Consider the following 25,685-nt stretch of genomic DNA (forward strand, 5'->3'; position numbering starts at 1 on the left):
CTCACAGCCCTGCACCGAGGGTCTGGACTTGAATGATTTGGGGAAGTAGCTTATGATGTAATGTTCGTTGTCGTATTGAAGACAGTTATGTTGAGTTCACGTGCATAGGCACACTTGGCTGCAGGGTTCTAGGTGAGCTGTGTGCTCATGTTTTGACTCCTGTCCCTCCTGTCGTGGTTCCTGCTGCTGTGCAGAGAGGCCACTGCCAGCTGCACCTGGCCTTCCCACCCCCTCGGAGCAGTCATGTTGTGGCCACACCCAGCACCCATTTCACAGGTGAGAACATTGAGATTTGAAGAGGTTATGAGAGGCACCCAGGCCACACAGCTACACAGTCACAGTCACAAGATGGAGCCCTGGTTCCAAACGCCATATTAGTGGCTGAGCAGGGGACATGGAGCTGGGGACAGGGCCCACTGGGGTTGTGTGTCAGGAGCTGTTGAGCAGACTGGACTATGTCTGTTGATGGAGGGAAGGGTAGTGGGAATCAGATCAGCTGGCAGGGACGAGGTGCACCTCCCCCTCCAGGCAGGGTGGAGGAGGAAGGCTACAAAGATGGGGAGGTGGCTCCCTCAATGACTGAGGCGGGCCATCTGCTCCGGGGGAGTGGAGAGGGTAGATCTGGATACTTGAGCAAGGAAGAAGCACCTCATTTGGACCAGCAGGTGGGCAGGGTGGGACCTCAGGACCAAAGAAGAGAGAAGTGCTCGGGGTCATGGCTCTGGAGTGACTGGGTTCCAGAGCACAGTGACAACTCCTCCCGAGGTGGGGGAGGACAAGGAGACAGTGTCTAGAGGTGCCCGGGTAGGCGCAGCTGAGGTGACCCTGAGACCAGGGAAGGCCCTCTTTGGAATGGGGGAACTAGGGTGGATAGGAGGGGTCTTGAATAAGGAAGAGACTGTCACTGGAGGCTGGGAGGGCAGCTGAGGGTTGGGGGCTGTGGGGATGCCGCTGGGATGGAGGCAGAGAGTGGGTGGCTTTATCTGGCCCCTGAGTGGTCAAAATCCCCTGTGAGCTTGATTTGTTTGTTTGTTTGTTTGTTTTATCCTCACCCGAGGACATTTTTCCATTTTTTTGTTCAGATAGAGTGGGAGGGAGAGAGAGGAAGACAGAGAGAAACATCGACGTGAAATGGACACATCGAGTGGCTGCCACCCCCACGACCAACCAGGGCCGGGGACAAACTGCAACCGAGGTACATGCCCTTAGTGGGAACCGAACCTGGGTCTCTCTGGACTGCAGACCGACTCTCTAACCGCTGAGCCAAACCGGCCAGGGCCCCTGTGAGCTTGAAATAGCGCAATGGATGCAGGGCTGGATGGAAGTCTGCTCAATGGGCTGGCTCCAGGGAGGAGCTTCCCAGAGGTGGTTCCGTGGCATCTTGTGCTGTGACTGTGAGGCTGATCTGTAGTCACCACTACAGTCAGTACAAGGCCAGGTGAGGGCCTGAGATGTGGCAGGAGGCCCACATGCTCCTGCTGGCTACCTCAGAGGGGAAGTACTTGTAGGGTTAGCTCCAGCAGGTCATGCAGAGCTTTGATGTCCCAGGGCCACAGGCTTGGTGGAGTGTCCTACGCTCCACATTTCTGCCTCTGCGGAAACGCAGCCTCTTGTCCCGCTGTCCAGATCAGTGTAACGGTGGCTGCCCTGCCTGTGGGCCTGCCAGTTGGCCTGTGTGGCCAGCCATCAGGCACCAGGAAAACCTCAGCCTGCTTCAGAGTGCCCGCCTAGCCACACGTCCCGAGCACAGGGCAGTGAGACTCCGTCACTGATGGGTGGCCATGTGGCACACTGGGGAGGTCACAGAAATGTGCAGCATCCGGTGAGCACGTAGAGAGGGGGCGTGCCTGCTGCCCACACCACTGGCTGCTGCTTGCTGCCCCGTCCGTGGCTGCCTGCGGGTGTGGACTCCAGGAGGGCGTCCGATCAGGGCCACATGGATTTGCACCCACACAGCACAGTCCCGGAAAGAGGAGGGGCAGCCTGGGTGTCCTGGAGCCTGCATGGGTCCTCGGCCAAGGGTGGGCAGAGGATCCTCAGAGCAGGGTGTTTCCAGAGCACAGTTGGTCAATAGCAGTAATCTTTTCCTCTCAAGAAATTCTTTGTCCCTTTTCTGCTCCTTATCTTGGGTATCAGGCTCCCACTGGGTTGTTTGGAGGATGTAATTCCTTTTTAGGTCACTCAAATACTCCTCTTTCGAAAAAGCCTAACAAGGCCTGGCTGTTTCTATTTTTAACGCTGACTCCTGGCCAGCAAGGGGCCGGTGGACGGGCTGCTGTGGGCTTCCTGGGACCCAGCGCTGCCCCTGGCTTGGCCACCTGCACAGCGTCAGGAAGGGGGAGCTGCTTTTTGTTTGGCCGGCTGCTGTGTTGGTTGTTGTTGTTTTTAATTCCCTGTGCTCTTTGCTGCTGAAATTTGTAATTCGCTCCTTTCCAAAATATTTTTCTTTAGCCTTCCTATGAAAGAACCCACGTATTTGAATCAGTTGCCTATTTCCCTCCTAAAGTTAGAAGCAGCTCCTTTTTTTTTTGTAGTATTTTGGTCAAGTGAACGTGCAGCTCTGGGTAGTGACCTACCTGTGGTCCCAAGTGAAGGCACGCCCACCTCACAGTCAGGCAGGACGGCAGCTGCTGAGCTGGGATGGGGCAGAGGCAAGCTGCCTGGGGCCCGTGTGGAATTCTTGCTTTACTGAGATGCATTTACCAGCCCAGACAGGCTCCCTCTCCGACACAGTCCTCAAGATGTTCGTGCCGTCGTCCCTGCTGGGCTCCTCTTCAGCACCATCCAGGTTCCAGAGCCCCTAACCAGCCTGGGGACGGCCAGCGTCTCTGTCCCCGCTCCCGGCATGCAGGGTGGTGTGGACTCATACCAGCAGTCAGGGTCTTCCTCTGTGTCCGTCCTACGTGCAGTGACCGTCCAAGGAAGGCTTGTCAGGAAGTGGATGTTCAGAGAGCCCTGGGCACCAGGCCTGGGGTCCCACCAGGAAGTGACAGAGCAGGAACCCAAGCGAAGTGCTTCCTCAAGCGCCCTGCCCTGCGGAGAGACCTGGGCCGGCTCTCAGAAGCCAGCAGATGTCAGGAACTGGGAGCCAGGTGTCAACACAGCAGTATGAAAAATTGAATTCTATAAACCTACAACTGACTAAATCACAGTAAAACCAAAGGTAACAAGTGCCCAACACACATCACATCCTAATGATTTTACTATTTTGCTGTTGGGGTCCTACTTATGTATGTCTTCGTGTCTTAGCAGGGAGCTATAACAGTGTGTCTCTGAGCACTGCCCCCAGTGTGTTCAGTGATGTTACATCAGGAGCTGGCATGGGCCTCGTGGGGGCGTTTGCACAGTGGAAACGGGTTTTGCTCCAGTGAGCTGGCCATCAGACACCAGCGTGCCATGCCTGTAAAGCAGGTTGAGTGGGTGCTGTCTTGCTGACCATTGAGGATACGCTGTCCCCAGGGCAGTGATTCCTGGGATGTACAGAAACCAGCACAGGCTTCCTATTTCAGGCAGGCTGTGGTAGCACAAGTCCCACCTTTCCTGGGGTGTGGTCCGTGAGAGTGCCCAGTGGTGGGCGTGGTCCAGGATTGCCAGTCCCAGGAGCCCAGCCCCTGCTCCCAGCTGCCTATTTCCTGAGCCATTCAGATTTATGGCTCCATCAGGGAGGCTTACATTTGCCCCATGAAGTATGCCGCAGCTTCACTTACTCGCGAAGAAAATATCTGTATACTGTTAGCAAAAATTTCCTGCATCGCATCACTAAAATGATCATCTTCTAATGAGTGACTTGAATTTCTCACCTTGTACAGTAGATAAATCTCTTTGAAGTCTTTAAGCTGTGTGTCTCAGGCTGCCTTTGAGTGATGTGGTTACAGATGCCCAAACACTAGGGGTCTTACCATCTTGCTTGGAGCATCTGCCCTCCTGAGAGCTGGCAGGCAGCGTGGCTTTCCAGCTGCTTCCAGACAGAGTGGGGTGTTAAGAAGACACATGAGTATCTCTTTCCCGCTTGCCTTCCATTAAGGAGCCAGGGAAGGTAGAAGACTAATAGAAAATCACATTTCCCGTCACAGCTGCGCTCACAGGAAGTGTCCAGCAGCGTCCTGGCCCAGGTCGAGCTCTGATGGGCCTGATGGCCCTGCCCCTGGTTACTGGGATGGTTTGGGGATTCTGATTTTGCTCCCACCAAGCTCAACAATGAGTGTGTTCAGCAAACTTTTTATTATGATGAATTTCAAACATACAGAGTTTAGTACAGTGAACCCTGTACACGTTCAACAGTTTCCAACTCACGACCAGTCCGTCTCAATTGGGTCTCCACCTGCGCCTCCCACCCCCTAACCACTTGAAGTAGCAACTGGCCAGCATCATTTACTGCTGAGCACTCCAGTACGCCTCTCTAAAAGAATTTAAAAACAGTCCTCACAGCGTCATCATTAAACCTAAGATTAACAGTCCCATCATATCATTAAATGTCCAGTCAGCATTTAGATCGTCCCAATTCTCATCGTTTGTAGTTTGGATATTGAAATGAATTGGTATTTTGGTAGAAATTAACTTTTCCACAGCTTGATGGATGGTAGACTTCACATATTTAAAGTGCACAGTTTGATGAGTTTTGTGGTGCGCCTACATCTGGGAAGCCACCGCGAAGGAGTGTGTGGCCCTCAGGTTCCCGGCACCCTGTCACTGCCTTCCTCCAGCCTCACTCCGGGCACCACTGGCTTGCTTTCGGTCACTCACTGTCCGGCACTTTGCATTATTGCCTAGAATCCCATGTAAGTGGAGTCAGACAGCCACTCTCTCCATTCTGGCTGCCTTCCTCAGCTTGATTTTGCTTCCATGTGATCAGAAAGCAGAGTCCTGACGGTTCCCATCCTTCAAGTCCATCGGGCTTGTTTATGGCCCAGCAGAGGCCTTTCTCGGAGAGGGGCCTTGAAAGAGCGTGTGCTCTGTAGTTGTTCCTGGGCTTTAGGTCCAAGGTGTTGACTGTGTCGTTCTGTGTCTCAGCTGACGGTGTGTGCGTATGCGTACGCGCTGTGTGCCTGTGCATATGTGCGCGTTTCCGTTGTCAGCCACACACACATGCATGGTTGTGCCATCTTCCTGATGAACTGTGCAGTCAGTACAAAATGTTCTCTCTGTCTTGGAGTCCTCGTCTCACTAACATGGTCACACCAGCTTTCCTCGCCACACGTGCATGCTGCCTCTTTTCTGTCCGTTCCTTTCCATCTGTCTGTGTCTTTCTGCTGGAGGTCTGTCCCTGGCAGGCAGCAGATGCTTCAGTCCTGCGTTCTCCGTGCCCTCACTCCCTGCCTGTGACCGGACCGTCTAGACAGCATTGTCTGATTTAGCAGAGCTTCCTCTGATGGTGGGTTCAGTTTCTGTGCTGTCCAGCACCGTAGCCCCTGGCCACGTGTGCCTGTTGACCACTTGAAATGCGACTAGTGCTGAATTTTAAACATCTTTAATTTTAATTAATTTCAGTGGCAACCTGGGACTCGCGGCTGCCTCACTGCACAGTGCAGTCCAGACCACTGACCTTGCTGCTCCCGTTCATACCCTCTGCTTTCTGTTCCTCTGTTTCCCCATTCCTGTTTCCTTGTCGATCATTTCTTTTTTTTTTTTTTTTGCATTCCACTTTAATTTTTCTATTGGCTTTTAAAAAATATTTTTAAGTGGTTGCTCTAGATTTATGATCTATGGGTCTAAACATTTTACTATTACTTTGAGTTGACATTATACTGCTTCATGTACAATGCAGAAATCTTGAAATCAAACAGGTATGTGTATGATGTCTGTGTACATTGAAAACCCCAGTAGGCAGTATCAGGGGTCATAAAACTACCCCCACCCCAAGCCAAACCCCACCTCCTGCCTGGTTTGGAATTAAGTTTTATTGGGACGTGGCCATGCCCACTGCTGTGGCATCCTCTGCGGCTGCTCGTGTCCGCACTGGAAGAGTGGAGCTGTTGCTACGGGGCTGCTGTGGCCGCAAATCCTAAAATACTGATCTGGAGGATGGGAAATGTTCGCCCAGCCCTGCTCTCGTAGATTCCTCATAAAGGGCTGGCGGAGATGCATTTTCTACATTTGTGTGCGTTGAAAACTGTTTTTCTACGGCTTTGATATTTGAAGGACACTTGATAGAATAGATAGTCCTTGGCTTATGCTTTATTTCATTGAGATTTTCTGAAAAAGGTTCTACCATTGCTGCCTTGATTTACATGGTGGTTTTGACAAGCCTGGTGCCAGTATATTTTTTATTTTATTTTAATGTTAACTGGTCTTTGTCCCTTTGGCCTTGAGGATTGTATTCTTATCTTTGAAGTCTGGTGGTCTGACTGAGATCCGGCTTGGAGTTGATTGTCTTGGGTTAGTTGTCTCAGGTACTCAGGGAGCCCTTTCACTATGCAAATCCGGGTTTTTTCTATTTGGAAAGTTTTCTTGGGTTATAATTTTAAATATTAGTTCTGGTGCCCTTTGGGTTTCTCTCCAGGGACTGTGATGATGGGAATGTTCTTCTTAGTCCACCTTCTGTTTTCATGTCTTTCTCTCCCACTTTTTTGTTGTAATTTTTACTCCCTTGGTTGGTTTTTCTGGCTTCAGTACCTGTTGTGAATTTCCCTCTAGTCCACTCCCCCTTGAGAACATTGTAATTTATTCATTCTATCTGTGATGATCTTGTCTTTTCTATTTCTTCCCTTGGGTTAACCAGCACTCCTCTCTCTCTCTCTCTCTCTCTCTCTCTCTCTCTCTCCCTCTCTTCCTCTCTCTCTCTCTCTCTCCCCCCCCCCCCTCTCTCTCCCTCTCTTCCTCTCTCTCTCTCTCTCTCCCCCCCTACCCCAAATTCTATTTCAGTTTTGCGTTTCTGATTTGGGTTTTTCATATTCTCAAATACTTGTTCAAGTGCATTTAATTGTTTGCAACTTAATTCCATTCTGCTTCATGATTCTTTTTTGGGTGGGGCCTTTTCCTTGGTTTATACGTGTACATTTTTTCTTACTTTTCGCAGCAGCTTTGTAGGGCCTTGTTGAACTTCCCTCCGTCCATCTTAATGGTACTAGAGTGTCTTATGGGATTCCTAGTTTAACAGCACCCTCTTCTGTCCGTCTGGCCACGTCCAGGTATGCTCGGGGCTGGTGAGTCTGTCTTGGTGGTGATGGAGGTGATTTGATGGTCCCCTTTGGCTTGCAGATCTGTTTCCCCCCTTCCATCTCTTATCCTCTGTCTCCAGTAGCCCAGAGCTGCCTCTCCCTCTTTCTTATCTTTTTTTCCCCCAGAGCAGTGTCTCCAACAGTGCCAATGAGCGTGGGGCCTCTCCATGTTTTTAGACTCTAGGCTTTCTGGCCACCCCTCCAAGTCGGCCTCAGGGCCTCCCCCACGTCTCCCAGGTGCTGGTGCTGCAAATCGGTAATGCCACCTAATGTGCTCTTACTACCATGGGAATGTCGGCAGGGTCTCTGTGATGTCTCCTGTTGGGGGCAGGGTGTTCCTCTTCTCAGTCTAGCCGGGGCTGACCAGCCATGGTCTCAGACCACTGGCCCGCTGCCTGGCCTGCGATGTTTCCAGCCCGCTGCTCTCTGCTCTTCAGTGTTCCTTTTTTTGCTTTCTCTGGGTGTATTTACTGCTGGGTCCAGCAGCAGCTCTGGATGGGGGGCAGGCAGGCGGGCTGCAGGCTCTGGAGAGAGTGGACTTCCTGCTCGGCGTGGCGCGTGTGTGCGGCACCCCTGAGTGTTACTGGGCACGCTGCCTTGCCTCCCTCTGCCCGCCTGGTGTCCCGAGGCTGGTCCTTGCTGTGAGATCCCAGGGAACCGACCCTGCTCTCCGCACAGGAGGAAGGTATTGGCCCAGTGGCATCTGCACTTGCCTGACACTCGGCAGCCAGGCACCGGGCCCAGGCCACTCAGGTCCATGCGCCTCCCATAGGGTTCCTGGGGTCCCTCCCAGTTCCCTGGGTGCTTCCTCTCTCCTAACCATCCCTGGCACCTTTCCTCAGGCCTTGCTCCCAGGTTTCTGTGTCCTCTGTCCTTGGCTGTCCTGTCAATGGTGTGCTGGGTCCCTGTGCCCAGGAGCCTGAGCACTGTGGGGTGGTGTTCAGGACGGGGCTGTATTCTGTGGCTTTGTTCAGTGCGGCATGGGAATGACCCAAGGGAACTTCCATCCGCACGCAGCCTTAGAAGAAGAGCGAAGGGCGCCCGGCCAGTGCGGCTCAGTGGATGGAGCGTCGTCCCATGGACTGAGAGAGGTCCCGGTTCTGGTCAGGGCACATGCCTGGGTTTTGGTCTCGATCCCCAATGGGGCTTGCAAGAGGCAGCTGATTGATGTTTCTCTCTCACATCGATGTTTCTGTCTCTCTCCCTAAAAAAAAAAAATCAATAAAAACACACACGTGTGTGTGTGTGTGTGTGTGTGTGTGTGTGTATGTGTGTGTGTATATATATATATTTTAAAAAGAGTGAAGGGCAAGGTAGGTATCATGGGTCGGCTTCCGCATGCAGCCTCAATATGTTTTCTTGTTCAAATTTCCCCGCTTTAAGGACCACACCGGTGCTGTGGATCGTGTTTCTGTGTCGCTGCTGAGAACAAGGCGAGGTCTGCCCCCTTCCCGGAGCTGGGCAAGCCACACAGTCTGCCTCGAGAGGGGCAGCTGCTGCCCTGGGAGCTCCTGACTGCATTGCGGTCACTTGTCCTGCTGACACCCCACGTGGCACTGGCCTCATGAGCACACACACGGCCTGGCACCGCGTCCTCCATCCCTGTGGACGCTCTCCGGGTTGGCCTGGCTGGGTCCTGGGCATAGTCACGGTCTATCAGGGATGGCGCTGCCCTTGTTCCCAGGCAGCCCGTCTCCACAGGGCCAGTGAAATGCAGCTGCACTGACTGCCGGGCACCGGCACCAGCAGGAAATGGAGGCCGAGGCCTGGTTCCCAGTGTTGACATCGAGCACTAGGTGTGGGTCACGTGACCTGTGCAGGGGGCTGGCCTCGGGGATGGTGTGCTGGGGAGGGGAAGATACTTTTTCTGGTTTCTGGTAAGTTCTTCAGAGCCAGCAGTGCAGCTCTGCACCAGGAGGTGCCAGGAGACGGGAGGAGGACTGAGTCAAGAAAGCACAGCCAGCAGGTGTGGACTAGTGCAGTTACTGCGACCAGGGCGCAGGGGACATGGGGACCAGCACCCTCTCAGCCCCCAAGAACCCCAGGGCCCCCATGTATCTCCACCCCAGCCCTCAGCCATCTGGTCCCCATGGCCCCCACTTACTGGCGGCCCCTCCTAGCTCTCAGGTAGCCCTTCCCCCCTGCATACCCTAGGGCTGGGCCAAGCCCCTTGGTGACTGTCATGGCACAGCTACTTCATCCTAATAGTGGCAGGGCTAACAAGTGCCTTATTCCCTCTCTGAGCATGCGCTGGTCAGCACCTACTCAGGTGACCTGTGGGTTCCCAGCTGCTGATCGAGTCCTTGTGAGGGGTCACCCTGAGATGCTCACTGTGTCCACATGGGTCACCCCAGCCACCCAGTGTGGTTAGCTGCAGGGGGTCAGACGCAGGTTCATGCCATGACCCAGCCGTGGTCAGAACCCCCATTGCAGACGTGGGGCCTTTGGTACCGCCAGCCCCCTTCCTCACAGATGTGACAGTGCCCGTGCAGCGCTGCCCAACTCTGATGACGTTACAGAACAGAGAAAGTACGTCCACCCGACACAGGCAGAGCCTGACACTAGACACTGTGGCCTGTGATGGAGAGAGATAGGCTACTTTCTTATGAATGGCGCCATCCAGGAGAACAGGACGCCAATGTTCAAAGCCCAAACTCTCTGATAGTGTGTAGGATACAGATGATATAGGACTAAGTCACAAGACACTGGGCTTAGGGGTTGGAGTCGTGCTGGGAGCTGATTTGTCGGAGGTGAGGTAAGGGTGACAGGTCCTTTCTTTAGGTCCTGAGGATTGCTTTGAGGTCTGCTCCGGTGGCTGTCTGGTCTCATGGGAAAATAGCCAGGGGGTGGTTCCACCTTAGGGCTCAGGAGCTGACGTATCACTTAGGTCAAGATGTGTTCTTTAGCCTGCTGGGAGTCCAGACAGGGCGACCACTAGTCAGGTCCGGGGTTCTGCTGCTTCAAGAGTTGCTGATTATCTGGGGGAGAGACCAGGTCTCAGGGGTGTGTATACAGAGATGATTTCTAGAGCCAGGATTTAAAACTAAATTTAATCAAAGCCACAGGGAGCCTCAGTTTAGCGACCCTGTCCTGTGCTTCCTCCCCAGGTCGTCCACACGCACAAGCCGCACTTCATGGCCTTGCACTGCCAGGAGTTCGGGGGGAAGAACTATGAAGCCTCCATGTCACACGTAGACAAGTTTGTCAAGTAAGTCTGGGGGCCCGTGCCATGGCCCTTGCTTCCTCCCACGGCAGGGTGTTGGGGTGCTTTCTATGGAAATGTGGGTGCAGCCTCACCATAGTGAAGCCCCATGGGTGAGCCAGTTTCCCAAAGACAAAAGGTGCGGGCCAAGTGCGTGACAGCGTGCCTCCTGGGAGGGGGGACCTCGGTGACAGCATGTCTCCTGGGAGGGGGGACCTCAGGGTGACAGCATGCCTCCTGGGAGGGGGGACCTCAGGGTGATAGCGTGCCTCCTGGGAGGGGGGACCTCAGGGTGACAGCGTGCCTCCTGGGAGGGGGGACCTCAGGGTGACAGCGTGCCTCCTGGGAGGGGGGACCTCAGGGTGACAGCATGCCTCCTGGGAGGGGGGAACTCAGGGTGACAGCATGCCTCCTGGGAGGGGGTACCTCAGGGTGACAGCATGCCTCCTGGGAGGGGGGACCTCAGGGTGACAGCATGTCTCCTGGGAGGGGGGACCTCAGGGTGACAGCGTGCCTCCTGGGAGGGGGGACCTCAGGGTGACAGCGTGCCTCCTGGGAGGGGGGACCTCAGGGTGACAGCGTGCCTCCTGGGAGGGGGGACCTCAGGGTGACAGCATGCCTCCTGGGAGGGGGGACCTCAGGGTGACAGCGTGCCTCCTGGGAGGGGGGACCTCAGGGTGACAGCGTGCCTCCTGGGAGGGGAGACCTCAGGGTGACAGCGTGCCTCCTGGGAGGGGAGACCTCAGGGTTACAGCGTGCCTCCTGGGAGGGGAGACCTCAGGGTTACAGCGTGCCTCCTGGGAAGGGAGACTGCAGGGTGACAGCGTGTCTCCTGGGAAGGGAGACTGCAGGGTGACAGCATGTCTCCTGGGAGGGGAGACCTCAGGGTGACGGTGATGCCTTGGGCTCAGAGTCTTTAGCCCTCTGTTCCAGGTGGAGGGTTCCATCCTTGTGTGCCAGAAGTCACGCCTTGTGTGGTCTGATGGCTGCCAGCCTGCTGCTGCTGAGGAGGGATGGATAGATGGACAGACAGGACTGGTTTTCATTTAGCAGCTCATAGCTGTGTGTGTCACAGTGAGACAGGGACAGAGCCCCATCGTCTGGGAGGTGGAATGCCATTGTTTGGGAGGAAGGAGCCTGAGGCTGCCACACAAATGCACAGGCACACCGGTGTCTCCACAGAGACAGCAGGGGTCCCAGGGCTCTGCGTGGATCTGGAAGTGGACGTGTGGGTGGTGGGCAGAAGCAAGTCGGAGGGGCAAGCGCTCAGTTGTGGGTTCCCGTGCTGAGAAGCCATGTCCCTGTCCAGCTCCTGGTGCTGGCATCTGCCAGAGCACCATCCTTTCTCCTGTTCTGCCTCTGGCCAAGTGCCCTCTCTGCCTTCAGGCACCACCACGTCCACCCTCCATGTCCCCTACAGTATGGTGCTGTCTACCTGCAACCCCGTCCCCGGACTCTGGCCATGGTGCCTGCTTCCCCCAGCAGAGTGAGAAGCGATGCTTCCTGTCTTCTGAGGCTAGTCACCAAAGGCCACCACACTGCGGGGAACTGCGTCAGGTGCAGGGCGGAGGGGGTTCCACATCCGTGAACGGAGTCTCTGCACCCTCTCAGCCTGATATCCAGCCAGGGTGATTCCAGCCACTGTCACTAGTTTCAGACCTCCTGTTGAGGTCCCTAGCATTTGGATTAACATCAGACATCCATGTTTTCAGTTGTTAGATTGTAGGGAAATTTGCTAAAGGGCAGATTTTTAAAAACTGCCAAATTTTTCCAAAATAATATATCATTTTAGAGAGTTTTCAATCAAAATGTTTTCTCAGCATTGAGAAACATATCGAAGTTTATGTGGATAAGCAGAGGGTCAAGATTGGCTGCGATAATCGGGACCATCAAGGTGTCCCCCCCGCCTGCGCCGAGGCCTCCTGGGAGATAGCGATGGGGCAGTGGTGCAGCCCAGACCCCAGTGAGTGGGGCCCACCCGCTTCCCCCCGGCTGGTGCGGAGTGGCGTCACCATGCCGGGAAACATGAGCCTGTATCCCACTTCACGTCACTGTTCTCTCTCCACCCACAAGGGTAAAGCTCGGAAATGTGGGATCGAAATGCAGGAGAAAATCTTCGTAGTGTCGGGACAGGGCGAGAGTTCTTTAAAAAGGTGCAGAAAGTATGGCCTAAAAAAAAATTGATACATTTCATCATTTTCACATTTAAAACTTTATCAAAAGGCACTCTAAACAAAGTAAAATTCCAGCCACATTTGGGGAAAGATATCTGCAACACATTTTACTGACAAAAATTACTATTAAATATATAAAGAGCTTCTGTGTGTCAAGAAAAAACCACCCATTGGGAAAACAGGACATTTCACAGCGGAAAGTGCAGGTGAGCAGCAGGTGTCAGCATGTCCACAAGCTCCAGTGACCTGTCACAGCGGCACCTTTCGTCCTTGCTGTCCTTGTGCTGTGGGCAGAGAGGTTTTATACAGAACACACGTTGGCATGATTTTGCTTTAAACCGTTAACATCACTGTGTTTATATCAATCCTCCTGCCATTGCAGCACTCCATGGAGATCCAGGTTTCTACCTGGTACCATCTTCCTGCAGCCTGGGGACTTCTCTGCCACACGTAGCACAAATCCCCCGTGACTTCTCTCAGCTTTTGTTTTCTGAGAAAAAGTCTTTGTCTTCATGTTTGAATGACGTTTTTGTTATAAACAGAATGCCAGCCTCTCAGTGTTTCTTTCAGTCCTTTAAGGTTGTGGTCCTCGTGTCCCAACCTTGCACTGGTCTGAGGGACCCGAGCCTCATCCTCATCTCCATCTCCGTGAGTGACGTGTCTTTGTCCTGCTGCGGGCTCCTGTTCTTCTAGCTGGTTCACAGCAACTTCTGTCACAGTGTAGTCTGGTTTTCTCTGCGTTTATCTGGTTTGGGGTTCTTGGAGGTTTTTCAAGCTGTAGATTTATAATTTCAATCAAACTTGGGGAAAGTGTGTCCATTACTTCTTTAAATGTTTTTCTTGTCCTGCCCTCTGACTTCCTGACATTAGCCTTCAGCTCCTTGGTCTTTTTTGAGGCCATTTTTCCTCTGTTTGGATAGTTTCTGGTGCTTTGTTTTTACTCCAGGATCTTTTCTTCTTTAGGCTTTAATCCACCCTTGGGTCCCACCAGTAAGATTATTTCTGATACGATATTTTTCAGCTCTAGCAATTTCTTTTGTGGTTTTCATAGCTCTGTCTTTTCTTATGTTCATGTTTTCCTTTAAATCTTTGATCATATTTATAATAGCTGTTTCAAGGTTTGCTCAATGAATTCCATAATTTTTGTTCTTTCTAGGTCTGTTTCTGTTGACTGCTTTTCGTAGCTAATGGGTCATGCGAAATCTGCTGCTTCTTCGCATGCCAGTGCTTCCTGAGGTGACGACAGACATGGATGTTCTGTGTGTTCATTTCTGAAGTTTGTTTTCTTCCTGTAGAGACTGGGGTTTGCTCTTGCTGGGAATCAAGGTCTGAGGATCAGTTTGGTCCTTTCCAAGTTTGTCTTTTCCTCCTCTGACCACTGCGCTGGCTGTCACATGGTGCCTGTCCTTCCCCGCCCCCTGCCGCTGCTGTCATGGAGCTGGGGGCGAGAGCACTGAGCAGAGCAGGCCCCTTGCTTTCTGTCACCGTTCTGTGCACTCGCAGACCTCTAGGCTACATGGTGGCTCCTGTTCCAGCCTCATGTACAGAGGTGACAGAGAGGTCACCTACGATGTGCTCTTCTGGGCCTTAGTTTCTGCCACCCCTCCCTCTCCTCTTCCTCCCTCCCCTTCCTTCCCCTCCTCCTACCTGGTCGGTGTGTCTCCAGGGTGATGTCACAGATGGTGTCCAGGCCATCATCCTGTGCCTCATCGGCACACCTGTAAGTGGTGAGGTGTATGTGCGGCTTTTGACTGAAGGACTCCTTTTCCTCCAGGGAACTGCTGTCGAGCGACGCCATGAAGGAATATAACCGGGCTCGTGTCTACCTGGACGAGAACTACAGGTCCCAGGAGCACTTCACGGTAAGTGCCTCCGCCCCGGGGAGCCCTGCCGAAGCTGCCTTCTTGTTCTTGAGGGACTCGGCGGCCTGCTGTGTGTCCCAGCATCGTGCATCATGCCTGCAGTGTGGAGTTACAGCCGCTGGGGGGCAGATCTCCGGCTGGCGGGGGGCAGGTGGGCACGGCGCAGAAAGGCCTCAGGTGCTTCCTCAGGGTGCCCTTGGTGGGCTGCTCATCGTTTGGCACAGACAAGGCCTGTGTGGCAGCTGGAAGGTGGACAGCCAAGGATGGAGGCCAGGGCCCCAGTGTGTGAGGAAGGAGAGGGATGGTTGGGGTTCTGGGGCTTACAGGGGAGGGGTTAGACCCACGCCTGGTCTGCTCTGCCCAGCTGCCTGTGCCATAGGTTTGCTCTGTGCGCTAGTCCCTTTGTGCCCCAGATGGCCTTGAGTTGGGGGGCATCTCCCCGCACACAGCTGGGGGATGCTTCAGAGAGGCCGGTCACAGGGAGTGGGACAGCCCTCCATGAGCTGGGGGAATCCTGTCCCTCCTCTCCGAGAGTCCTTGGTCTGGGGGACAGCCGACACCTGAAAGGCAGCCCCAGCGAGTGAGGTACAGCAGCCACGGGATATGCAATGGGGGGCGGGGGGCTTCTCCATGGAGCAGGTGTTGGACAGGATTTTGGTTGCTGGTCTGGAGGACAAAGGTCCCAGGCACCCTCGTTTCAGAGAAGTCCCGAAGCTGCTGTGAGAACACAATTTCCTCTGTGTTCTGTCCCTGGGGCGTCCGTCACCTCACCCGTCACACCACTCTGCCACGTGTGCAGGTGCCTGCTCGATGGTCTTCTCCACAGGGCGGCGTCTGCGTGCAGTGGCAGTGTGGCCCTTGTTCCCCAGCTCGTCCCCTGCCTGGGGAGCTGGCGTGCAGCAGGCGCTCCGGCGCTGTTCACTGACCGCTTGGGGAGGTGGGTGCTGGGTGGGGTGGGGTGGAGAGGAGCGTCCTGTGCAGGGAGAAGCAGGAGCAGCGATACCCGCAGCCCCGGGGCTGACACATTGCCATCTTCCTTTGGGTTTGAGAGGCATCTGTCAATTTTCAGTCTTTAAATTCAGGGCATCTGGTGCCAGTTAGGTAGTGTCCTTCCAGCACTGAGGGTCACTGTCAAGTCACGTCTCCACTGCTAGCTGTGTTGGAGTGTCCTGTGTCCCTGGTGTCTCCCCGGCAGTGCCTCCAGTGCCCCCTCCATGCAGCTTCCACCACACTCACAGGTGGCCTTTCCGCCAGCCTTCTCGGGTACACTGAGGCTGCAGGTCCACCGTGCTCGGTTCTTCACCCCCACTCGTGCCGTCAAGACCCTCGTCCCTCAAGGTCAGGACACAGTCCCCTCCCTCTCTCCTCTGCCTTTACCTTCTCCCTCCTGGCTGCTTCCTTTAAATCAGTCCTCCTCCCCGGACACACTTTTCTCTGCTATGACCCTACCTCCTGCCTCCCCCAAGCAGGACTTGCTCGGGTAAAAACCACAGCAGCTGGAAGGAAGACACACTGGTTGGGTAACAGCAGATTCAACACTGCGGAGGGGGAGACGACAGGACCTGAAAGCCCATGGAGGAGAAAGAGTGAAGAGTTAATAGGATGTCCTGCCCTGTGGTGTACGTCTAGTGGTCTGAATGTGTGACGGGCCCCAGAGGAGAGGGAAGAGGAAACGGACAAGTACTTGAAGAAATAATGCATGAAACATTTCAAACTTCAATACAAAGTGTGAACCAGAGATCCAGTTATAACACACTTCCAGCAGAATAAACTTGACACAATATGGCACATCCCAGTCGCTCCATGGAGCAGGTGTTGGACAGGATTTTGGTTGCTGGTCTGGAGGACAAAGGTCCCAGGCACCCTCATTTCAGAGAAGTCCTGAAGCTGCTGTGAGAGTTCAATTTCCTCTGTGTTCTGTCCCTGGGGTGTCCGTCACCTCACCCGTTGCAAACAAGTTGCAAACAAGTTGTATGAAAGGTTCCCCTTCTGCCATCTTGCTCAGAGGCATCAGTCTGCCTGCTTGCCAACTCTTGGCCTGCTGGGGGTTGTCACAACGCAATGAACTACAAGCAAACACTGCTTGGAGTGAGGGGGAGCATCACAAGGGAGCAAATGCGCCAGATCTCTGGATGCAGCAATGGCACCTTAGGCCAGGATGTGGCCATCTGTGTGGTTGGAGCCTGAGATGATGTAGCGTGCTGGGCCTCGCTGGGCAGACGGACCCAGCACAGGTGGCAGAGGGAGTTGCCCAACCACCCAGGTCTGAGGCCCCAAGGCTGTGTGCCCTGGTGTCTGAAGGACAGGACAGCATTTAGTGATGGGGAGGAAGACCGGACCCGCCCTCCAAGGGTGTGGTGCGTCACTTGCTCCCCACTTGTTCTACGGTACCTGTGGCCTGGCTTTCCTCTCCAGGGTGGCCGTCCGGTTGGATGACTGGGACAGCTGTGTCTAGAGGGTGAGAAATGGCCAGCCACATTGCAGACTCCGTCTGGAGCTCGTCACATAGTTGGCACAGGGAGAGGTGTGCATTTGTCATTCCATCTCATGACCAGGAGGGTAATAGTTTGTGATGAAATTCTGCTTGGCCCTGGGCCCTGCCTGGGGCGCATCCCCTTCGTGCCCATCTGTCACCCTCAGTGTGTCACTAGTTGAGCCATGTTTGCTGGGGGTCTCTGGACATCCTGCTGGAGGAGACCCTGAACCCTTGGGGTCCTGGGCAGGGCTGAGCAGCCCTGCCAGCCGAGAAGCCACCCTCCTGCCCCAGCCTGGTGGCCTCAGTCTGTCAGAGGGAGGAAAATTTAATTTTTCAAGATTAATGGTATTGGAGCGATATTTTTAGCCGAGTGTGGTTCAAATAATAGGCCATTAATTGAAAAAGGAAATTGAAATGAATTTATCTTGTACATAAATGCTGTCACGGGTATTAATAGGGATCAGAAAATAGTGGCCTGTTCCCAGAAAGATGTTGAACCTGATGCTGCACCTGATGCATGAACATGATGGTGGGGGTGTGCTGCTCCCATGGGAACATGGGCAGGGGCGGGGCGGGGGAGGGACTGTGGGCTTGGGGGTGGGGTTGCAGCTGTGGGGGCTAGGGGCATGGGGGGTCTGCAGCCTGGAGGGGTGGTGGTGGCCTGGAGGGACTGCTGGCAGAGGCAGGAGGCAGCAAAAGTCCATCTTCACCAGCAGATGGCGCCAAAGCAGCGTTTTGTATCCTGAGCTTTTGGTACAGTAGTTGCTCAGCAGGCAATATTTAGACTTAAAAATTATTACAGTAAATTTTGTTTGCTCCTAAGAACCATCCTGAGTGGCTGTTTACTGAAGCAGGAAGTTTGTCTGGTCTACTCAGGACTGAGAAGACAGCCCTGTCCCTGCTGGTTGTCTCCTGGGAAGTGTCCCTCTCTCCCAGGTAGACTGGGACCCTGGGCCATGGCGTCGACACAGCCACAAGTGAACTGGACAGGATGACTGGGAACTCACACACTGCATCCAGGGCCCCCAAGTGCCCTAGGCCCTTTCCTCCTGACAGTGGTCAGTTGCGTCAGCGTTGACGTTCTGATTTCAGTCTTTCCTGAGCTCAGACCCCTGGAGCTGTGGCTTTGCTTGTCCCTGCTCTGGCCTCACACCTGCCTGGAGTCACACCAGCACATCCTGGGTGCTGAGTAACTGCGTCTGAGCCGGTGAGGAAGCGGGGTCCTCCGTGTGGGTTAGACGTGTTGGCTCAGGCCCTCCCTGCAGGGGCCCAGGGGCCATGATGTACCAGTGCCAGCACAGTGGAGAATGCCAGCCTGAGACAGGATTTGAGGCCGTCGGCGTGTAGATGGATTGCGTGAGATCCCCCCTGGATTGAGTGAGATCCCCCAGGCGTGGTCTGTAGGGAGTCCAAGTCTGGGGCCCCCACATTTGGAAATTGGGAAGACAAGGTGGGTTTATTAGGGGAGGTGAGAAAAGATGGGGACAGGGGTGAGCTGGAAGCCACAAGGCAGTGAAGAAAGATCCCAGGGTGAGGAGGCTGCACCCCCATGGCCACAGCACCACCTCCCAGGCCATGCCCCCTGCCTGGGCTGCTGCGAGGAGCCAGGGGCCTGGAGAAGAGGGAGCGGCGAGCCAGCTGAGGAGGGGCTGTCCCGTGGGAGCTGGGCCCAAGCCCTGGGTGAGCATGCAGCAGGTACCCTAGACAGCCTGTCCCCGAGGGGAGCAGCTGCACCTGTTCCCCAAGATCCAGTCAAGCGCTCCCAAGTCTTGGCAGATATGCACGTTTCAACACCACACTAATGTTTGTGTATTTGCCCAAAAGAACCGTGATATTCCAGTTTTAATAAGCAAGTTTTAAGACTCTGGGTATGTTCCATGGTAAATAAACGTTGGGTGGCAAATGTTTACTGTGATGTAGTCATAGCAGGGACGGGGGATGAGGAGCCTCGGAGTTGCGGGCAGCGCCCCTGGAAGCGTGATTGGACACTGTTTTGCACCATTCCTGCCCCCGGGGAACCTGAGACCCCCTGAGGCCCCCCTGTCCTTCTTTGGTACCACATGGTGGAGCAACAAGTGACAGGAGCTCATGCTGTGGGAATGAGACTGGTTGTTGTTGGGGACGCAACCACGTTGGGTGGAGAAGCAGAGGCATCACTGTCGCTTATTCGTCCCTCCTCCTGAACTGGGGGCCCTATTGTCTGCGAGGAGGTGGGTGCCATCCTCACTGCAACTTCTCTGCCCAGCCCCCTGCTTCTCACTCTCCTCCTTTCCATCCCTGGGGTGCAGGCCTGCCGACCCCTGTCAGATACCCGAGGCCGCCCCCCACCTGGCCTCTCAGCTCATCGGGCCCCTTTTTCTGAGCGACTGTACATATTTGTGTGTCTGTCCTGCTCCTCCCAGTGAGGACAATGTCACCACCCCTGATAAATCACATTGGATGTAGTGATCAAGTCCACGTGGAAGTGTGTTGACAGTCGGACATGTGACTTGATTCTGGTACTGTTGGAGAAATGATTCGCACAAAAACACTTGAAAGAGACTTTCTTGGTTACAAGGACAGGCTTCAAGGCAGGGTGGTGCGTTCCTCAGGTGGTGCCGGCTTCTTAGGACAGGCAGCTCATATCCCTCTCGTCTCCTGTGGGTGCCAGCCAGCCCTAGAGCTCAAGGAGGTGTTGGGGGACCCTACCTGAGAGCATTCGGGGTTACCACGTGGCCCGGCCCAGCGAGTTGAGCAAATCTCAGGGAGAAGGCTCTCAGAGGAGACACCAAGCTCCGTGCCAGCACGGGATCCTGAGACTTAGGGCATCCTCAGTGGCCCTGATGCCCCAAAATGCTCTCCTAGAACTCCCTGCCTCCTGGTGTTAGCCTGTCATCTGGCCCCTTGGAAAATGCTTTCTGCCCAAAGCCTTCTGGGGTTTACTACCTCTTGGGAAACGAACTCCCTGGGAGGCCACAGGTGGCCACAGTTGTCACGGTGTCACTCAGTTAACTTCACAGCATCCCGGCGGCCCACAGGCCTTGACATTGAGGAAGTGCCCACGCAGTTTTCCAAGGCTTCCAAGTGTCTATTGATCCGAGGCCCTGGAGCACAGGAGTCACGTGTCATTTCACAGGCACGCAGAGGAGCATAGAAAACGCATCGCTTACGGCCCGAAAAGCCTGAACGTCGATAGGGGGACGGCTTTCCTATACTCTGCCTTCAGGGTTGGCTAAATGAGGAAGAAATTGCAGATTTGTTTCCGTATAATTTCCTTGTTGCCTGTTTCACTGCAGGAGTAAAGCATCCAGCATGAGGGCCCCCACTGTTCCCACTGGTCGTTTGTCTGACCTGCGAGGGCTGTGTTTATGGGTGAATTCACGGGGCTTCTGGGGCTGCTGAAGGCCCCAAGGAAGCATGGCTAGGGGCTGCCCACCTGACCCCTCACCTGGTGACCTGTGGGGAGGAGGAGTTACTTGGCAAGACGTGCAGAATGGTGTGCACAACACAGCACCGGAGGGCCCCTGAGGAGCTGTGCTGATGGAAGTACCCCAGAGGGAGCCCTTTTATTCGGTGACAGTGATGTTCCTAGTAGGACTGTGGTGAGTGTGCTGTGAGGCACCTCTTCTGTGGGCAGGTCAGCTCGCTGGAGAAGCCGGAGGCCCTGGAGTCCAGCCTGGAGCCCGCTCTAGTCCGCACACGGCAGGGCACGAGGACTGCTGCGGACAGAGCCCCGCAGAGCCTCCCGAACCGCTCAGCTCACTGACCGGGCCGGGGGGTGAGGGGCAGTCACTCGTCTCAGAAGGCAGGTGGCAGACTGTCCCCTGTGTGGCACGGACATGGCTGCCTATTGCTGTGGCCTCCTGCCTCCCGTGGCGCGTGTGTTGTGGGACGGGCCTCTTTGGCCACTGCCTTCGCCACTCCTTGCTCACTCAGCCGTCGGCCTCGGAAGTCTGTGCGGCAGCTGGAACCATGCGCTGCGGTTTGTTGAACCCATTCGGGGCCCTTTGGGGCGGTGAGTGCAGGCAGAATGGGCTGGCAGGGCTGTCCTTGCTGTTGGCGCCGGGCCAGCGCCTCCGCAGCCAGCAGCGCGGGCGGGAACCCTGCCGTAGAGCTGGCTTGTGGGAAAGGGGGCGAAGGCCCTCCAGCAGCCCCTCGGAGCCTCCGTGCGCGTCCAGGAAATGTTCCTGGTGGTCGAAAGGTCGCCTTAACAAGTGGCGGATCAGACCTCCCCTCAAAGCTCTAGAAGTGGAGTTCCGTCCGGGCAGAGGGGCCTGAAGCCAGAGACATGTCAGGTCCTTTGGCACCTGAAACTCGGCACCGCCCAGAGGCCCCGGGAAGGCCTGCAGGCTGAGATGCCTCTGGTGCCCCAGGTGTCCCAGGCTTTGTCCTCGACCTTCCCGCTGCCCCAGCCAACACCTTTATCTCCGCAGTAATTTGGGCCCTGGAAAGAGGCACAAGGTGAGTTTCATTTTCTGTGAGGCAAGTAGAGTGGCGAAACCAGAGCTTCACGGACACGAACTTGAGGGATGTGGAGGTTTCCCAGGGGTGCGGCCGTGCTCCTCTGGGGTGAAGTGGAAGCCGAGGAGGAGAAGGCATGCTCTGACCGCTGGAGGGCCTGTCGGGTGCTCCCTCTCCCTGGTCCAGAGCACTGCTTTGCAAACCCACCCTGTCCCGAGGGTCCTGTCCCCAGGAAAGTGGGATGGCAGTCCTCCCTGTGGTCCTCGGGTGTAGCCCTGGCACCGGGAACGTCATCCACGTCTAGAGGGCCCACCCTCACCCAGGAGGAGCCATGCGCCTGGTGGCTCCTGGGCCCAGGATACCTTGACTGCTGGTCACCAATAAACTGGGCCCTTCCCTGACGCCTTCTTGCCTTTTGCGTTGCCTTAAGGAGGGTCCCCACGCTGGCCCTGGGAGTCGAGTTTTCTAAGGGGGCCGGGCTTCCCTCTGAGAGCGGCGCATCTTCTGGAGGGTGATGTGGGGGTGGCCGCTGTGGTTCTGCAGCCCCCCTCATGCATGTGGTGGAGGGACAGCCTGGAAGCCTTGCTTCTCCCAAGGAGGCGCCCTCCCCGCCTCTCCCATCCCCCTCCATGATCGCCCCTTCCCTGTCTCTGCTGTCCTGAGTCAAATTTTAGGGGAAATATATGGAGAGTTAATGGAGTTTACTGATGTTCTTTGATCCAAGGAGGGGGAGGAAGGCAAATGCATTTCTGACTCGGGAACTAATCTGCTTCAGGAGACCCCTACGGCCCGGCTCCTGCCTGTGCCCTGCCCGTGGTCCAGACAGGCCTGATGAAGTGAGAGAAGCAAGATTGGTTTTCTGAGGGCACCGGGCCCCGTGCGCAGCTAAATCACGCTGTCCGCACTGCTGGCGGGGTAACGCCGCGCCCCCTCAGCGGCACCTGCAGCCCCGCGGGACGCAGTGATGTGCGGCCGGGCAGCGGCGGGCTGCAGTGAAGGTGAAGCTGTCATATCGATCTTTTTAGCACTAAAATATGAGCCACTTTGCTCTGCTCCTCGCTGCTGTGATGTGAAAAATAATAACTCGGATCCAAATTAAAAATATTGATCTCGGGAAGGTGCTGAAAGTAAATAAACACCTTCCGAAGTTTTCGGGTCAGCCGAGGAATGGGATTCAGCAATAAATGTGTCGGCACGTCACAGTGCAGGGTTCTTGATCTGTTTTTTCTTTGAATTGATTTTTCATTATTTACTTCCTAAAAGTGTTGGAATTCGGTCCTCCACTGTTAAACCCCAGTGTTTGGGCAAATTATTTCTTTGGGGCTCACGAGGTGCTCCTAATCCACTCGCTCATTGATTGATTGATTTTTGACTCAATAAGCTCACAGTCCCTGCCTTATTTAGAGCTTCCATCATAATTTTTTATACATTTAGGCCTGACTTTTTTATTTCCCTCTAACAGATGAGCTGATGTTGGGCCATCAAATGGGGAGGACAGTTGCCACAAGGTTAATTGTATCCTCCTCTCCCTAGGTTCCCAGCCGACGTTGGTTGTGTCATGGCCGAAGGCTGGGTGACTGAGCACAGCCCTCCCGGACCCTTGCAAACCCTTTACCAGCAGAGCCGTGACCCTGGGGGGTCCGACAGCTGCCCACCACCAGGCCCAGTGGGGTGGGTGGTTCGACTCTTCGTGGTTCTTTGAGGGTGCAAGGAGACAGTGAGCCCCGCACTTCTGGGGAGCTTGTCCTTCAGGAAGCCCTGAAGGCTTGGGCCCGTCCCCACCGCTGCACGGCAGGCGCCAGGGACAGCTCAGGGAGGACAGAGGAAACGGTGCCATGGCCACGTCTGTGTGGTTGTTCGTGGGTGGTGAAAACTTGCCTGGGGGGACTCAGAACTTAAAACGTGCACATCCCGCTGCCCCTGAGAGTCAGGGTTCCTCGTGACGATTTTCTGGTCACCGATGCCCAGATTGGGAAGCTGCCAGGCATAGGGCTCCCTGGGCTCAACCCTGGGGGCCAGAGGAAGAAGTGGGGGCCTTGCCTGGGGCTCTGAGGGGACGTCGGCACTTGCTCCCCATTCTGTGCTTTGTGTTCTCCACATCAGAGGGCCCAGCACGTGCCTGGGGGTGGCCTCCTCGCGAGCCATGATGCTGTCGTGGGTCTGTCCCGTTGTGGGTGCTGGAGTGGTGCTGAGGAGAGGTATGCAGTGTTCCACGCACCAGCCTCTTGCGCATCGCTTCCCAAAGGCCTCTCACGGATCTCCACGCGCCCGTGGTCCATGGTTCCCCCCCCCCCCACTGTATGAAGGCAGGTGGGGGGTTTTCTACGGTCCCTCTGTCTTGAACTGAAGGCAGTGAGGCTGCGTCAGGTCCTCGCACGAGACCCTGAGGTTCTGACCCACCAGGTCAGGACAAGGCAGGAAAGGCAGACAGACATTTCTGAGAGTGGCTGGTGTCCTGGCCAGAGGGAAGGAGGGCCTCCGGCTTGCGGTTAGGGGACCCTGACACTGGTCCCTTGACAGAGGCTGGAGCCCCTGGTTCAGCCGGCCTGTCTGAAGGCTGGGGGTCAGGGAGGAAGGAGCTGCTCCTCTCCGTGTGGTTCCGGAGTGTGGTGAGGTCAGAAGGACGTGGAGTGGCCGACTGCACTGACTTGGCGGTCCTTTCGGGAGGGCATCCTGCTTCAAGGTTTGGGTGAGAGGAGCCCCATCATTCTGGGGCTGAGATGACCACTCTCCTGCAGGGAACCCATATCTGAGTGCTAAAATCCACGCGTGTCCAGTCCCGCGGTCATGTTTCTAACCCGAACGCCCTCTTTTGGGGCACTGTACCCGCCCCTTTGCTTTGGGAAGGGTGGCGCACCTTCAGATGCACACGGAAGGCTTGCTGACTGACCGCATGAGAGGTTCTAGAAGGCTGCCGGGCATTTCCTCACCAGGGACGTGGAGAGGGTGGGCAGAGGGGCCACTGTGGGAGGCTCCCACGGGCACGCTGGGATAGAGTGAGAGCACGATTGTTGGCTGTCCTCCCCAGAGGGGGCAGGTCTGCGTCCAGCTTCCCAGGCGCGGAGAGAAGGATCCAGAAGTGGAAGGCCACGGCTGTCATTTTCCCCAAACTGGTGTAGATTCAGTGCAATTGCAGTCAGAATCTGAGCAGGCTCTGTTTTTGTAGCAATTGGCAGCTGGTTCTGAAATTCATATGGAAATATAAAGGACCTAGATTCGCCAGAATAACATTGAAAGTGAACGAAGACGGAGGACTCACACTACCCGACTGAGATTCACTGCCAACCTGCAGTGATCGGGATGGTGTAGTATCGGTGCGAAACCAGATAAACAGATCAGGGCCAGAACGGGGAGTCTAGAAACAGGCCCACCAGGGATATTTGACAGAGGTGCCGGGCAGCTCGGTGGGAGGAGGAGGAGATTTTCACAAATGGTGCCGTAACAGTTAGAGGACCCTGAGCAAAGAGAGAACCTCAGCCCTGACATAGAAACTGACCAAAATTGAACTCGAAACAGGTCCTAGATCCAGCAGAAGAGCTGGAACATAAAGCTTCTACCAGAACACATCGGAGAAAATCTCGGTAACTTTGACTTTTCTCTTACAAAAGAAGAAATTTATCTACTGCACTTCATCAAAATGAAAAACATTTGCTCTTCAGAAGATACAAAAATAGGCCGTTCACAGCCAAGGAGAAAGCATTTGCAAATATACCCGACAAAGGACTTTGTCTCTAGCCCTATATATAAAGAACTCTGACAGCCCAGCACTAGCCAGACACACAAATCTTCCTGAAGTTTTAAAGATCGGAGCGGACACTTCAGCAAATAAGGTACAGAATGGAAAGCACATGGAGAGACACTCGGCCCCATCGGTCATCGGAGCAGAGTGTATGAAGACCACACTGTTCACAAAGTTCACACGTTTCCCATACTGGCTGGAATTAAAAAGACTGACCACATCACGTGTCGGTGAGGGCGTGGAGACCGGAACGCCCAGACATTGCTGTAGAGGACGTCAGATCACAGCTACTTGGAAAACACTTGGCAGCTTCTTAAAAGCGGAACACACACTGACTGTATGAGCCAACCATTCCTCTCCGGGGTATCTGCCTAAGAGAAAGGCATGCTGTGTCCACACAAGGGCTGGGACAAAAACGTTCATGGCCCCTTTACTGTAACACCCCAAACTGCAAACAGCCCAGATTCCCACCAGCAGCTGAGTGGTGAGCAGACTGCAGAGCCACACAGCAGTAAAAATAACTACTACTATAGCAGTTACACTTTGTGAATGTACACTTTGTGAACGTTGAGTGAAAGAAGGCAGGCAAAGAAAGGACATTCTGTGGGATTCCATTTATATCGTATTCTTGAAAA

At 54.9% G+C, this 25,685-nt stretch overlaps 1 protein-coding gene across 3 annotated transcripts in view; it reads left to right on the forward strand.

The window, feature by feature from the left end:
• The window catches only part of INPP5A (inositol polyphosphate-5-phosphatase A), a 162,516-nt gene that overhangs the window by 48,797 nt on the left and 88,034 nt on the right, over positions 1-25,685 (forward strand). For all 3 annotated transcript variants that reach the window (XM_036264786.1, XM_036264785.1, XM_036264787.1), the window contains exons 3-4: positions 10,265-10,365; positions 14,308-14,395. In XM_036264786.1, coding sequence (XP_036120679.1) covers positions 10,265-10,365; positions 14,308-14,395 — 189 coding nt within the window. The remainder of the gene's footprint in view (positions 1-10,264; positions 10,366-14,307; positions 14,396-25,685) is intronic.

Source organism: Molossus molossus, unplaced genomic scaffold (assembly GCF_014108415.1).
Source record: "Molossus molossus isolate mMolMol1 unplaced genomic scaffold, mMolMol1.p scaffold_m16_p_17, whole genome shotgun sequence".
Classification (NCBI taxonomy): Eukaryota; Metazoa; Chordata; class Mammalia; order Chiroptera; family Molossidae; genus Molossus; species Molossus molossus.